The following is a 15,136-nucleotide window of genomic DNA, read 5'->3' on the forward strand; positions in this document are numbered from 1 at the left end:
GTAGAGGTGGCCTCCATGTCCCACCTGGTCAATCATCTCCTTACCTCTGTGTAACCTCAGATGTGGAAACCGAGGTTACAGAGGAGAGGATAACATGTCCAGAGTCATATAGCTAATGAACAGTGGACTGAGGTTCAATCCTGGGTCCATTTACCTCCTAAGGCTACATGCTTAATTCTTCTATACAGTTCTATCTCCTAATGTAAACATGATAAGTGAAAGTTAAGTTCAAAGATTTATTTTTGAAGCTGCAACTAAAAAAATTATTCCGAAGTCAATTACCTGTGTAATTCTAGCTTTTCCTCTATTTTCACACTTAAGGGGTAAGAGGTTGTAGGAGAGATCATGAACATTTTTTGAATCTCTGGGTTAGTTACCACCCTTCCCCTTTCAGGTCTGATTTTCAATGAATAAAGAACAGGGGCTCATCAAAAGTTGCTTAGCAATGAGTGTCCCTGAAAAGTGCTGCTTAGAACAGGAAATGCTTAAGCAGTGAATTAAACAGTAACTTGTTGTGTCAATGTGTGTTCTTAAGGGAAATAGAAAGAAACATGTACTTCTGCCAGAAGTAGGGCCAGGAGGTTATTTTTCCAAATGCTTTAAGAGTTGTGGTTTCATGTAAGATTTACTTTCAAGCTGCCCACAAGTGCTGCAGTTCCAGCTTCCTGCTCTGGGTCTCCCTGAAAAGCCTGAAGGAACTCTGGCACTGAATATGCTCTTGTCCAGAGCCAAGGATTTAACACAATTCTCCCTCATTACTGAGAGACCTGAAACCTCAATTTGCAGGACGGTGGGAAGGAAAGAAAAGAAGGTGAGCAGACCACTGGGGCCCCGTAGAAGAGTGGGTTTCACTTCCTCTCCTGCTAGGCCTTTAGCTTAATTCTTTGTCCAGACAAGGACAACATACATGCCATTATCTGGTTGCTTTAAAGTTCCTAAGAGTCTCTGCCAGTTGCTTTGGTTGATGTTTTGAAGCAGTAAAAAAAAAAAGTGGGGGAGGAAGGTGACAAATTCTGCCCAGAATTTTTGCCCTTAACATTCTTCTCTAAATATTCAGGTTATGAAATAGAATATAAACGATGATATCTTACATTTATAAAGAAGCAGGATAGCAGAGTGGCTCTGGAATCAGAACTAGATTCCTAGCCAGCTCTTACCAACCAGCTTTGAAACCTTAAACAGCCCATTAATGTGTATAGCTTTTTCATCTGTGAAACGGAGATACTATCACCCTCATAAAGATTAAAAGAGATAATATATACAAAGTATTTAAAGAGTTATTTTTATTATTGTAACTGTAATGAAACTGTACTCTTATTCTGTTGTATTCTAATAAGGATCTCCTTTTGAGATCACAGGGTAAGGTTACTTGCCTTATGGGTAGGGGTAGTGTAGGAGTAGTGTCTTCCTTGAAAGGCTGGACATTCTTGATGTTAATCATCCAGGGAAGGGACGCATCTTCCATTAGAAAACTGGAATTAGACCAGAGAAGTAACACCATCCCTCTCATTTTCCTGGGTCTAGAGCCCAAGGAAGCTAGATATGCTTAAGGCTGCTCATGCTTGGTAAGATTTAAAAATGGCGAGGTAGAAATCAGGAAAGGGCCACAAACTTAAGATGAAGCTCTATCATGTAACCTAGATCACATCAGGCAGGCAGCAGATTCTAGTAGTAACCTGTGTAAGACCTGGAGTCAGACCACCTCCTGGTCATGTAGCTGAAGCACTGGAAAAGGAAACTCTCCAAGTTGAAGCTGAATCTCAGAAAAGAAGTTGGGGTTTGACCTCTAAGTACTCCTTCCCACACGGAAGTGGGGATTCCTCGCAAGTTCTCTAAAATTTTCAAAGCTTTTGGTTACATCTATTCAGTCTCATTAAAACTCTAAGGCAAGGAGCTTGGACATTGCTATCTCCATTTTTCTAAGTTAACTAAGTTTTAAAGAGATTACATGCCTTGCCTAGGATCATGAGGTCAGTACAGGGCAATGGCTGAGGAAAATCCAGTTAAAAAAAAAATTATTCTTAGTCCAAGGAGATGTCAATGATCTCCATACTAGGACAGTAAAGGTGCTGTGAAGATTTTTTTACTGTCATTTTGCATTATTCACACCACTTACCCTTTCCACTTTACCCACACCTTAGGTGAGTCAACTGTATTCAGAAGAAACATTTCTGTGTCCCTCATGGGCACAGAACAGATGCCTGTGAGAAGAAATTTAACACTATAAATTCAATCATGAAAAAAGACATAACCTCGGGGCTTCCCTGGTGGCGCAGTGGTTGGGGGTCCGCCTGCCGATGCAGGGGACGCGGGTTCGTGCCCCGGTCTGGGAGGATCCCGCGTGCCGCGGAGCGGCTGGGCCCGTGAGCCATGGCCGCTGAGCCTGTGCGTCCGGAGCCTGTGCTCCGCAATGGGAGAGGCCACAGCAGTGAGAGGCCCGCGTAACACAAAAAAAAAAAAAAAAAAAAAAAAAAAAGGACATAACCTGTACACATCCCTCTGGCCCCACTGATTGGCAGGGTGGGCTTAAATTGTCACCTGGATAACCATTTTTTTTCACGTTGTGGAAAGTTTTCCAGAATCATTGCAGACTTTTACGTCTGATCAGCCAATTAGTCAATTGAAAAGTATGTATTAAGCTCATAGTATGTGCCCCAAATTGGGATAGGTACTGTGGGTATACAAAAGGTGCATATATTAGGATCCAGTCTTCAAATCTAATTGGGGGGAGGAGTTAATTAACATAAATTTTTTTTACTCATCCAAATTTAGAGAGTTGTCTTAAATATGATGTAGGAGTTCAGAGTAGAGATTAACGTGGCTTGAAATAATCTAGACAATAAAAAGCTCTGTTTCTTAATAAGTCATTGAGAAGACTAAATTCTGTCCTAACTTTTAAAATGCACATTATTTTAGACATAAACATTGAAAAGCTGTTCTAGGCACTGTGGATATATGGACAAATAAAGCACTTCCTGTCCTCAAGAGCTTAGTTTGTTAGGGGGAAACAAGTCACTGAGAATCAATGTGATTTGGGTCTACAGTATGGCTATGGTACCTCAGAGTAACGGGTTGACAGGGAAAGCTTCAAGGAGTGCATGACCTTTAAGGAGGTCACTGACAACAGGGAGGGGACATATGTGTGTCTGTGGGAGGGTGAATGTTAGGGCAGAGAGAGAGGAGGGAAAGTCATTCCGTAAAAAGGAAACTGAAAGCAGCGCATGAAAAGGCACAGTAGCGGGCCTGAAGACTAAAGCTGGGCTTTCCCATGTTTATTTCAAAGGCCTTCATCGTCTATATGGAAAGAGGAGTCTTTAAAAAACCAAGATAGACCATGATGACTATGAAATTTAAATATACATGAGTGCTGATGACTACTTTCCCCTATTTTTCGGCATTAAGACCTTACTGTTCACGATTGTATTCATTTTATATAAGTATATATCTTCTAATATGAGCCATTTTGTGAAGATCCAATCGTTTATAGTCAATTTCAGAGAGAATGCCTGTCGCAGCACCATATATCTCCTACAAAAAAAATATTTTAATAAAGAATATTAGTCACTTTTCTTTAGGGTTTACTGAGGGATTACAGAACCAGAATAATATAAGCATAATAACTCAGTTAGTAAAACTATTAAATACCTTTTATTTTGAAGGCCTCTTAATATTTACAGTTAAGTTTATAATCGACTTTTACATAGTATCAAGTAATTTAAATTAGTACACACATGCATTTAAATAGCATCTAAAACTCGTTTAAAAATATATATTTGCTTGAACCATACCATTAGGCATATTACTCAAAAATTATTTTTAAAAGAAAATATTCTAGTATAGTGAACTTTTCCTTAAAATTAGACAAAAACTTAACATCATGCCACGGCTTCGAAGTTTTGGAAAAGCGAGATTTAAAACTTTCCTTCCCAGTCATTTTAACTGGAGGTGTTGTCAAATTTCACAAGAAATTTCATGTATGTAACAGTGAGCATAAGATGGGCACGTTTTTGTTGGCCCAGTGGTTGAGAGTCCGCCTGCCGATGCAGGGGTCACGGGTTCGTGCCCCGGTCCGGGAAGATCCCACATGCCACGGAGCGGCTGGGCCCGTGAGCCATGGCCGCTGAGCCTGCGCGTCCGGAGCCTGTGCTCCGCAATGGGAGAGGCCACAACAGTGAGAGGCCCGCGTACCGCAAAAAAAAAGAAAAAAGAAAAAAAAGAAATCGCAGCCTTGACCGACGCAGTGTTTGCGCCGATTTTACACATGTTTTTCTACAGCGATTCCGCTCCTCCAGTAACAACAGTTTAATGGCTCTGGTTTCCTCCCGCGCCGGCCCAGTTTTCCGTCCCAGCTCCAGCTCTCGCCCGCCGTGCAGTCCCAGTCTCTGGGAGCGGGTGGCGAGCACTGGACGGGAGAAAACAAGGGGCCAGAGGTGGGGGAGGTCCGGCCTCTCCGCGGGGTGCGGACGGGAAGAGGCGGTGGGACTGCCGGTTGGTTCTGTCACCCCGGAGCCGAGTTCTGCACCCATTTCTCCAACTGCGTTTTAAAATATGCAGTAAAAAAAAATCGAGCAACGCCACATCCTACAAACTGGAGGGGAGGGGGACAGCATTGTGTCCCCAAATGGATCATAAATAAGGAAAATGAGGGGTTCGGAACTTTATTATTAAATACTTCCTCCACGCCAGAAAAACCAGGGCTCAGGCCTGAAGGAATAGGCTGAAGCCCCGGACACGGCTCAGTGGTCGCGGGCTGCGGGTCCGGGCTTCCGGTCTCCTGGGCGCCAGAGGGTCATGGAGGGAAGGGGGAGGGGACGCACTCCAAGCTTTCCCTCCCTCACCCACGCCCAGGGTCTTCTTCCTTCGGGGTTCGGAGCCGCCTATCCTCCAGGGCCGAGTAGCCGCAGGGCTGCAGGGGGCCAGGACGCCGCGACCCAGCTTAGCGACAGGGCCCTCCCCGGCGACGGCGCCTCAACAAAATGGCGGACGACGGAGACAAGGAAGGCACAGGTAAGAGGCGCCGCGGGAGCGCAGCCCTAGCCGCCTGCCGCGATCCCGGGCCGCACGGGGGAGCTCCGGACTAGGTGGGTCACCCTACCTCTGGACTGCACCCGCAGGGAGGGGGCTGACCGAGCCAGGTCCCGCCGCCCGCCCTGCAGGGGAGGCCCCCTCCCCTGTTCCTGCCGCCTCGTCTCGCCCCGCCCCTGCGGTCCCGCCCCTCCCGTTTCTCGGTTCCCGCCCGGCCCTGGTTCCGACCCCCTTCCTCGTCCGTTTTTCCGAACCCCGAGCCTAGCTTCCAGCGCGGGTTGCGGCCGAGGCGCTGGCAGGGGAGGGCCATAATGGCGTCCTTGTTCACGGTCTCGGGGACGCCGCCTCCAATCGTTCGACCGGGATCTGGATGCCGCAGGCGCCACGCCGGCAGCTTCTCGGTCTATGGGCCCCGGGGCGGGCTTGCGTGAGGACCGATCCGGCCGCCAGAGTCTGGCGGGCTCCTCCCCTGCCGTGCCGAAACCCCGCCCGGGCCAGCGGGCTGGCGTTCGCGGCCACCATTTTGCCTCCGTAATGGAGACGTAGGAGAACTTCCTCGAGGACATCTGCCGCTCCCTCTGAACCTCCAGGCTCCGAAGTGCCTGCTAGGTGGCTAGCGCTATGCTATCCGCCTGGTGTCTTGTCTTAAACGAAAAAACAAAAAACAAAAAACGTCTTTAATAAAGACGAAAGAGCAAACTCTAGAGGGAACTCGTTGAGCCCTGTGCGCCGGCCTGGTCTCTGCTGCGGTACCAGCCGGACCAGCGCGCGCGGTCGCGGCGTCAGAGGCGGGACTGGGCCTCCGGGCTCCGGGTCGCCATATCGGGGGTATTGATGTGCTTCATGTGTGGGGAAGCGAAAACCCGGTTATCATTGTTTACTTGCAAGACCGTTACGTTGTTTTAATTCGGCGGTTTGCTTAAAAACTTGATCCTTACTCTCCTACGTTAGTTACTCAAAAATAATTGTTTATTTTGGTAATTGGCGAACTCATCGCAAAAACATCAGAAAGGCCATGAAACTGTAGAGAAATGAAAATAATACTCCACCTTTGTTCTTTTCTTGAGTGCTTGAAACATCAACATACCATTTTTCTCAGCATGGAACAAAGATGTAATCAGGTTAACAAGTAATATTTACAAGTGTAGAAGCCAGCCCTAGATACTTAGTCACTTGTCACGGTGATCACAGAAAATCAGCGGAGAAACCCACGAAACTGCCAAAGAGCTACCTACTGATAGCAATAATAATATTTTATTTTTTTAATGGTACCGTTAATCTAAAAGTCAGACTTATTTTTTACATGTTACCTTTCCTAAGATGTCCTTATAATTTTATCGTGCTGCTTTAAAAGTATAAGGTACATCCTAAGAAAATGATTACTTTTTTTTGGTATTAGTTTTAAAACTTCCCCAGAAAACCAGGTGACTTACTTTGATTTATTAAATTATTATTTACAAAAAAATGGAAGAATCATTAGAAGATAATTTTAACAAGTCAATCGTGGATTTTTGAAAAAGATGATTAGGTCAGCCTGAGGAGACAAAAGCGCTGTATTATGCTGCAAATACAATTTTTTTTCTTCATTTAAAAAAAGTAGATTGAAAGCTGTTTTGATTTCTCAGTTTTCAAAAATACGTTTCTATTTAAAATAAGCTAATTCAAAGAAGAAACAATTCTGTCTATAGCCATAGAAGAAGTAATGACTGTTAAAAGCTGGATGTCATTCATTCAGTTGGCATGTGTTTAATGCTTACCATATGGAAGGCACTCTGATTAGGTTAGAACTTCGGAGGATACAAATACTGAAAAATATATTTTTTTCTCCCAAGGAAGGTGAGATCAGTAAGGGAGGTAAGACATCCATAAATGGGAGGGAACAGTCAGCTGGACTGAGCAGCCTGTCCCCTCCTGCTGTGGGCAGCAGCCTGGTTTCACGGGGAGCTTATCAGAAAGGAAGGAGCTCAGTCCTTGCCCCTGACCTACTGAATCAGAGTCTGCATTTAAGCACACCTGCAGGTGATCCACATGCACATTAAAGTTTGAGAAGCACTGTTGTATGGTATATCTCATTTACTCCTTTATTTTGTTTGTTTTCTTTGAATTTTATTTTATTTTTTTATACAGCAGGTTCTTATCTATTTTATACATATTAGTGTATATATGTGAATCCAGTCTCCCAATTCATCCTCCCTCCACCCCCGCTTTTCCCTCTTGGTGTCCATACGTTTGTTCTTTACATCCGTGTCTCTATTTCTGCCTTGCAAACCAGTTCATCTGTACTACTTTTCTAGATTCCACATATATGCATTAATATATGATATTTGTTTTTCTGACTTAACTCTGCATGACAGTCTCTAGGTCCATCCACGTCTCTACAAATGACCCAATATCGTTCCTTTTTATGGCTGAGTAATATTCTGTTGTATACATGTACCACATCTTCTTTATCCATTCGTCTGTCGATGGGCATTTAGGTTGTTTCCATGACCTGACTATTGTAAATAGTGCTGCAGTGAACATTGGGGTGCATGTGTCTTTTTGAATTATGGTTTTCTCTGGGTATATGCGCAATCGTAGGATTGCTGGGTCATATGGTAATTCTGTTTTTAGTTTTTTAAGGAACCTCCATACTGTCCATGGTGGCTGTATCAATTTACATTCCTGCCAACAGAGCAAGAGGGTTCCCTTTTCTCCACACCCTCTCCAGCATTTGTTGTTTGTAGATTTTCTGATGATGATGCCCATTCTAACCAGTGTGAGGTGATATGTCATTGTAGTTTTGATTTGCATTTCTCTAATAATTAGTGATGTTGAGCAGCTTTTCATGTGCTTCTTGGCCATCTGTATGTCTTCTTTGGAGAAATGTCTATTTAGGTCTTCTGCACATTTTTTTTGAATGGGTTGTTTGTTTTTTAAATATTGAGCTGCATGAGATGTTTATATATTTTGGAGATTAATCCTTTGTCCGTTGATTAGTTTGCAAATATTTTCTCCCATTCTGAGGGTTGTCTTTTCGTCTTGTTTGTGGTTTCCTTTGCTGTGCAAAAGCCTGTAAATTTCATTAGGTCCCATTTGTTTAGTTTTATCTTTATTTCCATTTCTCTAGGAGGTGGGTCAAAAACGATCTTGCTGTGATTTATGTCAAAGAGTGTTCTTCCTATGTTTTCCTCTAAGAGTTTTATAGTGTCTGGCTTTACATTTAGGTCTTTAATCCATTTTGAGTTTATTTTTGTGTATGGTGTTAGGAAGTGTTCTGATTTCATTCTTTTACATGTAGCTGGCCAGTTTTTCCAGCACCACTTATTGAAGAGACTGTCTTTTCTCCATTGTATATCCTTCCCTCCTTTGTCATAGATTAGTTGGCCAAAGGTGTGTGGGTTCACCTCCAGGCATTCTATCCTGTTCCATTGATCTATATTTCTGTTTTTGTGCCAGTACCATATTGTCTTGATTATTGTAGCTTTGTAGTATAGTCTGAACTCAGGGAGTCTGATTCCTCCAGCTCTGTTTTATCCCCTCAAGACTGCTTTGGCTATTCGGGGGCTTTTGTGTGTCCATACAAATTTTAAGAATTTTCGTTCTAGTTCTGTAAAAAATGCCATTGGTAATTTGATAGGGATTGCACTGAGTCTGTAGATTGCTTTGGGTAGTATAGTCATTTTCACACTATTGATTCTTCCAATCCAAGAACATGGTATATCTCTCCATCTGTTTGTATCGTCTTTGATTTTTCATCAGTGTCGTACAGTTTTCTGCATACAGGTCTTTTGTCTCCTTAGGTAGGTTTATTCCTAGGTATTTTATTCTTTTTGTTGCAATAGTAAATGGGAGAGCTTCCTTAATTTCTCTTTCAGATTTTTCGTTGTTAGGTATAGGAATGCAAGAGATTTCTGTGCATTAATTTTGTATCCTGCAACTTTACCAAATTCATTGATTAGCTCTAGAAGTTTTCTGGTGACATTTTTAGGAATATCTATGTATAGTATCATGTCATCTGCAAACAGTGATAGTTTTACTTCTTTTCCAATTTGTATTCCTTTTATTTCTTTTGTTTTCTCTGATTGCCGTGGCTAGCACTTCCAAAACTATGTTGAATAATAGTGGCGAGAGTGGACATCCTTGTCTTTTTCCTGATCTTAGAGAAAATTCTTTCAGTTTTTTCACTACTGAGAATGATGTTTGCTGTGGGTTTGTTGTATATGGCCTTTATTATGTTGAGGTAGGTTCCCTCTATGTCCACTTTCTGGAGAGTTTTTATAATAAATTGGTGTTGAGTATTGTCAAAAGCTTTTTCTGCATCTCTTGAGATGATCATATGGATTTTAATTCTTCAATTTGTTAATATGGTGTTTCACGGAGATTGATTTGCATATATTGAAGAATCCTTGCATCCCTGGGATAAATCCCACTTGATCATGGTGTATGGTCCTTTAAATGTGCTGTTGGATTCTGTTTGTTAGTATTTTGTTGAGGATTTTTGCATCTGTATTCATCAGTGATATTGATCTGCAATTTTCTTTTTTTGTAGTATCTTTGTCTGGATTTTGGTATCAGGGTGATGGTGGCCTCGTGGAGTGAGTTTGGGAGTGTTCCTTCCTCTGCAATATTTTGGAAGAGTTTGAGAAGGATGATGTTAGCTCTTCTGTAAATGTTTGATAGAACTTGTGAAGCCATCTGGTCCTGGACTTTTGTTTGTTGGAAGATTTTTTTTTTTTTTTTTAAAGATTTATTTATTTTTGGCTGTGTTGGGTCTTTGTTTCTGCTGGAAGATTTTTAATCACAGTTTCTATTTTAGTGCTTGTGATTGGTCTGTTCATATTTTCTATTTCTTCCTGGTTCAGGCTTGGATGGTTATACCTTTCTAAGAATTTGTCCATTTCTTCTAGGTTGTCCATTTTATTGGCATAGAGTTGCTTATAGTAGTTTCTTATGATGCTTTGTATTTCTCCGGTGTCCATTGTAACTTCTTTTTCATTTCTAATTTCATTTATTTGAGTCCTGTCCCTCTTTTTCTTGATGAGTCTGCCTAAAGGTTTATCAATTTTGTTTATCTTTTTAAAGAACTAGCTTTTAGTTTTATTGATCTTTGCTATTGTTTTCTTTGTTTCTATTTCATTTGTTTCTGCAATGATCTTTATGATTTCTTTCCTTCTAACTTTGGGTTTTGTTTGTTCTTCTTTCTAGTTCCTTTAGGTATAAGGTTAGGTTGTTTATTTGAGATTTTTCTTGTTTTTTGAGGTAGGCTTGTATTGCTGTAACTTCCCTCTTAGAACTGCTTTTGCTGCATCCTATAGGTTTTGGATCATTGTATTTTGTTGTCATTTGTTTCTAGGTATTTTTTGATTTCCTCTTTAATTTCTTCAGTGATCTTTTGGTTATTTAGTAACGTATTGTTTAGCCTCCATGTGTCTGTGTTTTTTACTTTTTTTTTTTTTCCGTGTAATTGATTTCTAATCTCATAGCATTGTGGTCTGAAAAGAGGCTTGATATGATTTCAGTTTTCTTAAATTTACTGAGGGTTGATTTGTGACCTAAGATGTGATCTATCCTGGAGAATGTTCCATGTGCACTTGAGAAGAAAGTGTAATCTGCTGTTTCCAGATGGAGTGTCCTATGAATATCCATTAAATCTGTCTGGTCTGTTGTGTCATTTAAAGCTTGTGTTTCCTTATTAATTTTCATTTTGGATGATCTGTCCATTGGTGTAAGTGAGGTGTTAAAGTCCCCCACTATTACTGTGTTACTGTCGATTTCCTCTTTTATAGCTGTTAGCATTGCCTTATGTATTGAGGTGCTCCAATTTTGGGTGCATATATTTTTATAATTGTTATATCTTCTTGGATTGCTCCCTTGATCATTATGTAGTGTCCTTCCTTGTCTCTTGTAACAGTCTTCATTTTAAAGTCTATTTTTCTGATATGAGTATTGCTACTCCAGCTTTCTTTTGATTTCCATTTGCATGGAATATCTTTTTCCAGCCCCTCACTTCCAGTCTGTATGTGTCCCTAGGGCTGAAGTGGGTCTCTTGTAGACAGCATATATATGGCTCTTGTTTTTGTATCCATTCAGCGAGCCTCTGTCTTTTGGTTGGAGCATTTAATCCGTTCACATTTAAGGTAATGAATTGATATGTGTGTTCCTATTACCATTTTCTTAATTGTTTTGGTTTATTTTTGTGTGTTCTTTTTTTCTCTTGTGTTTCTCACTTAGAGAAGTTTCTTCAGCATTCATCGTAGAGCTGGTTTGGTGGTGCTGAATTCTCTTAGCTTTTGTTTGTCTGTAAAGCTTTGATTTCTCCGTCAAATGAATAAGATCCTTGCTGGCTAGAGAAATCTTGGTTGTAGGTTCTTCCCTTTCATCACTTTAAATATGTTGTGCAACTCCCTTCTGGTTTTGCTGAGAAATCAACTGTTAACCTTATGGGAGTTCCCTTGTATGTTATTTGTTGTTTTTCCCTTGTTGCTTTCAATAATTCTTCTTTATCTTTAATTTTTGTCAATTTGATTACTGTGTATCTTAGAGTGTTTCTCCTTGGGTTTATTCTTCCTGGGACTCTGCGATTCCTGGAGTTGGGTGGCTATTTCCTTTTCTATGTTAGGGAAGTTTTCGACTATAATCACTTCAAATATTTTCTTGGGTCCTTTCTCTCTCTCTTCTCCTTCTGGGACCCTATAATGTGAATGTTGTTGTGTTTAATGTTGTCCCAGAGGTCTCTTAGGCTGTCTTCATTTCTTTTCATTCTTTTTTCTTTATTCTGTTCCGCAGCAGTGAATTCCAACATTCTGTCTTCCAGGTCACTTATCTGTTCTTCTGCCTCAGTTATTCTGCTATTGATTCCTTCTAGTGTATTTTTCATTTCAGTTATTGTATTGTTCATCTCTGTTTGTTTGTTCTTTAATTCTTCTAGGTCTTTGTTAAACATTTCTTGCATCTTCTCGATCTTTGCGTTCATTCTTTTTCCAAGATCCTGGATCATCTTCACTCTCATTATTCTGAATTCTTTTTCTGGAAGGTTGCCTATCTCCACTTCATTTAGTTGCTTTTCAGGGGTTTTATCTTGTTCCTTCATCTGGTACATAGTCCTCTGCCTTTTCACTTTGTCTTTCTTTTTGTGAATGTGGTTCTCGTTCTACAGCCTGTGGGATTGTAGTTCTTCTTGCTTCTGCTGTCTGCCCTCTGGTGGATGAGGCTCTCTAAGAGGCTTGTGCAAGTTCCCTGATGGGAGGGACTGGTGGTGGGTAGAGATGGGTGTTGCTTTGGTGGGCATATCTCAGTAAAGCTTTAATCAGCTTGTCTGCTGATGGGTGGAGCTGGGTTCCCTCCCTGTTGATTGTTTGGCCTGAGGCAACCCGGCACTGGAGCCTACATTCTCTTTGGTGGGGTAATGGCAGACTCTGGGAGAACTCAAGCCAAGGAGTACTTCCCAGAACTTCTGTTGCCAGTGTCCTTGTCCCTGTGGTGAGCCACAGCCATTCCCCTGCCTCTGCAGGACACCCTCCAACACTAGCAGGTAGGTCTGGTTCAGTCTCCTGTGGGGTCATTGCTCTTTCCTGCTATGTCCTGACACGTAGACTACTTGGTGTGTGTCCTCCAAGAGTGGAGTGTCTGTTTCCCCCAGTCCTGTTGAAGTTCTGCAATCAAATCCCGCTAGCCTTCAAAGTCTGATTCTCTGGGAATTACTCCTCCTGTTGCTGGACCCCCAGGTTGGGAGTGAACTCCAGTGGATGGACTTCTGTGGTATAATTGTTCTCCAGTTTGTGAGTCACCCACCCAGCAGTTATGGGATTTGATTTTATTGTGATTGCGCCCCTCTTACTGTCTCACTGTGGCTTCTCCTTTGTCTTTGGATGTGGGGTATTTATTTTGGTGAGTTCCAGTGTCTTTCTTTTGATAATTGTTCAGCAGTTAGTTGTGATTCTGGTGCTCTCACAAGAGGGAGTCTCATTTACTCCTTACAACAGTTTTATGAGTTAACTAACTGCAGTTTGAAGGGCATGATGAAATAAAACATGTTGTCTGAGGATAAACTAGAGATTCATATGCTGATATCATCTTTGTTTACACATATTCCACTCCTATATTTGATTCTGAACTCTGAAGTTTCAGAAATTACATCTAACCAATTAATAAGAATAAACCTGGCTTTGAGGATTCACACAAGGTAACTAAACTTGTGAAGAGTGATGTGCAAACCTGAATAATGATTTATTAATTTAAATAGGGGTATGTTGATACATTGATCAGAAAGCTGACCTCTGCAATATCATATATTGTTTTATGTGTATTAAGCTTTTGGAGAGGGCAAAACTATATTTCTAAAGTTTCTTGATGAACATGGAATCATGCAAAAGAAAAAGGATAGTTTTGAAGGATATATCCATTACCTTATAAGCTCCAAGAGGGTGGGGAGATCACTTCTTTATAGTCAGTGTCTTGCAGAGTGTACAGCACATGGTAGGAATTCAATAAATATTGTTGCATTCAGATCATTTGAATTAATTAAAAGTGTTTATGTTTTAATCAAAGCATTACTCACTGTTTCCCCAAAAATCTACACCTAAAAGCACATAAACTATTGTTAGGGTTTTTTTCCTTTTTCTTTCAGGTAAGCTACATGCTTTTATTTCATCTGGCTCAACAAACATTTTTTGAGAGCTATGATATTCATTGGCATGTCTTTAAAAAATCAAAAATACATGTATTTTTAATTGTTCATATTTAATCTGGAATTTTTTTTAAGTTGTAAAGGAGGATTAAGTTTCTGGATAGCCATTGCACCTAGCTCTTCTTCAACATTTAGGGATTAATCTTGATACAAGTAGTGAGAATATTGGTAAGGAAAGTAACTAAATCTATGATGAGTTTCTTGCTCTATTTATAAAATTTTTCTGTAAGGTTATATACATTGAAATCATGCTTATTTGTAGCATTTTTGTACTTTAACATATAACATCTTTTTTCCTAGATTAAAAGATGTAATATAGTTATGTTAGCAAATAGAAGAATTAAACATTTTATAATCAAGTTAATTTTTTTAAAAAGGACTTAATTTTATTTGTTTTACTGAAAGGTGAATTTTTGAAATGGGATAGGAAAAATTATTTTTGAATTTCTGTCATTCCTGTATGTTTCCCCAGCCAGAGCATTATAGTTTTTTTTCTCTTCTTTTTTGTTTGTTTAAAATGGAGAATCAATGCAGTTGTTGATTCTTTGGATCTTTAAATCTTATTTTAATGTTTCTGTCTCCTAGAGAATTTTAAATAGAACTGGAAGGATCTTCTACTTATTAAAATCATGTCTAGGAAAGAGACTGCTTAGGAATAACATTCTGATTTTTGGCAGGCTAATGAGCTTTGGAAGGTGTGTCAGTTTTTTTTTTTTTTAAACAAGCTTCAGATACTTAAAGTTCTTTCTAGGATTTACTATTTTTGTTTGTATTAAAATATTCTTTTGACTTTGCATGCTTTGATAATATTGCTTGGTAAAGTGCTTCCAATTCCTTATCAACTCCTAGATGTCTTCGAAGTTTTACAAGTTTTTTTTGTTTTGTTTTGTTTCCCCATATTATGTCATTCCTCTCAAAACCCAACATTTGGAAATATAAAGTAAAAAATAGAAATTACAAGTGAATATTACTTTTTAAAAAGTGTACTGTTGATAGTGCAGAGCACAGTATGGAATAGTAGAAAACGTGAGCTTTGGAGTAAGATTTGAATTTGAATTACAGCTTTCTCAAGCTGTATCTGATCTTAGCCAAGATGCTAAACCTAAGGATCTTCAGGTTCCTCAAATGTAAAGTGTGAATAATTATATCTATTTCATAATATTGTTGTAATGTGGGCAGTATTTTCTTATTCATCCTTATATCCTCATCACCCCACAATGCCTGGCATTAAAGGAATGCTGAATAAATAGGAAGGAAAGTGGTTGGTGCATTCTAGGGAGTTAGTAGCTGTTTAGATTAGTAGATACTATATGCATGACGTGGAATCTAAGGGTTAAGAAAAACTTTAAGTCTTACCAATTTTTGCTCACACATGATTCATTCATGCATATTTGGGGGCCATTTAATAAGTTTTCTCCCTATTTTAGACTGATTAGCATTCAG

General features: G+C 40.2%; 1 protein-coding gene across 3 annotated transcripts in view; it reads left to right on the forward strand.

Moving 5' to 3' along the window:
• The first annotated feature begins 610 nt into the window (after nucleotides 1-610).
• The window catches only part of EFCAB2 (EF-hand calcium binding domain 2), a 138,796-nt gene continuing 124,270 nt past the window's right edge, over nucleotides 611-15,136 (forward strand). Inside the window, exons 1-2 of one of the 3 annotated variants that reach the window (XM_067030750.1) lie at nucleotides 611-811; nucleotides 4,849-5,007. In XM_067030750.1, the coding sequence (XP_066886851.1) occupies nucleotides 713-811; nucleotides 4,849-5,007 (258 nt within the window). In that variant the 5' untranslated portion in view covers nucleotides 611-712. Of the gene's footprint in view, nucleotides 812-4,281; nucleotides 4,431-4,848; nucleotides 5,008-15,136 lie in introns of those variants that run through there. The other 2 variants (XM_067030749.1, XM_059068265.2) reach the window with 2 other exon arrangements.

Source organism: Kogia breviceps, chromosome 1 (assembly GCF_026419965.1).
Source record: "Kogia breviceps isolate mKogBre1 chromosome 1, mKogBre1 haplotype 1, whole genome shotgun sequence".
NCBI lineage: Eukaryota > Metazoa > Chordata > Mammalia > Artiodactyla > Physeteridae > Kogia > Kogia breviceps.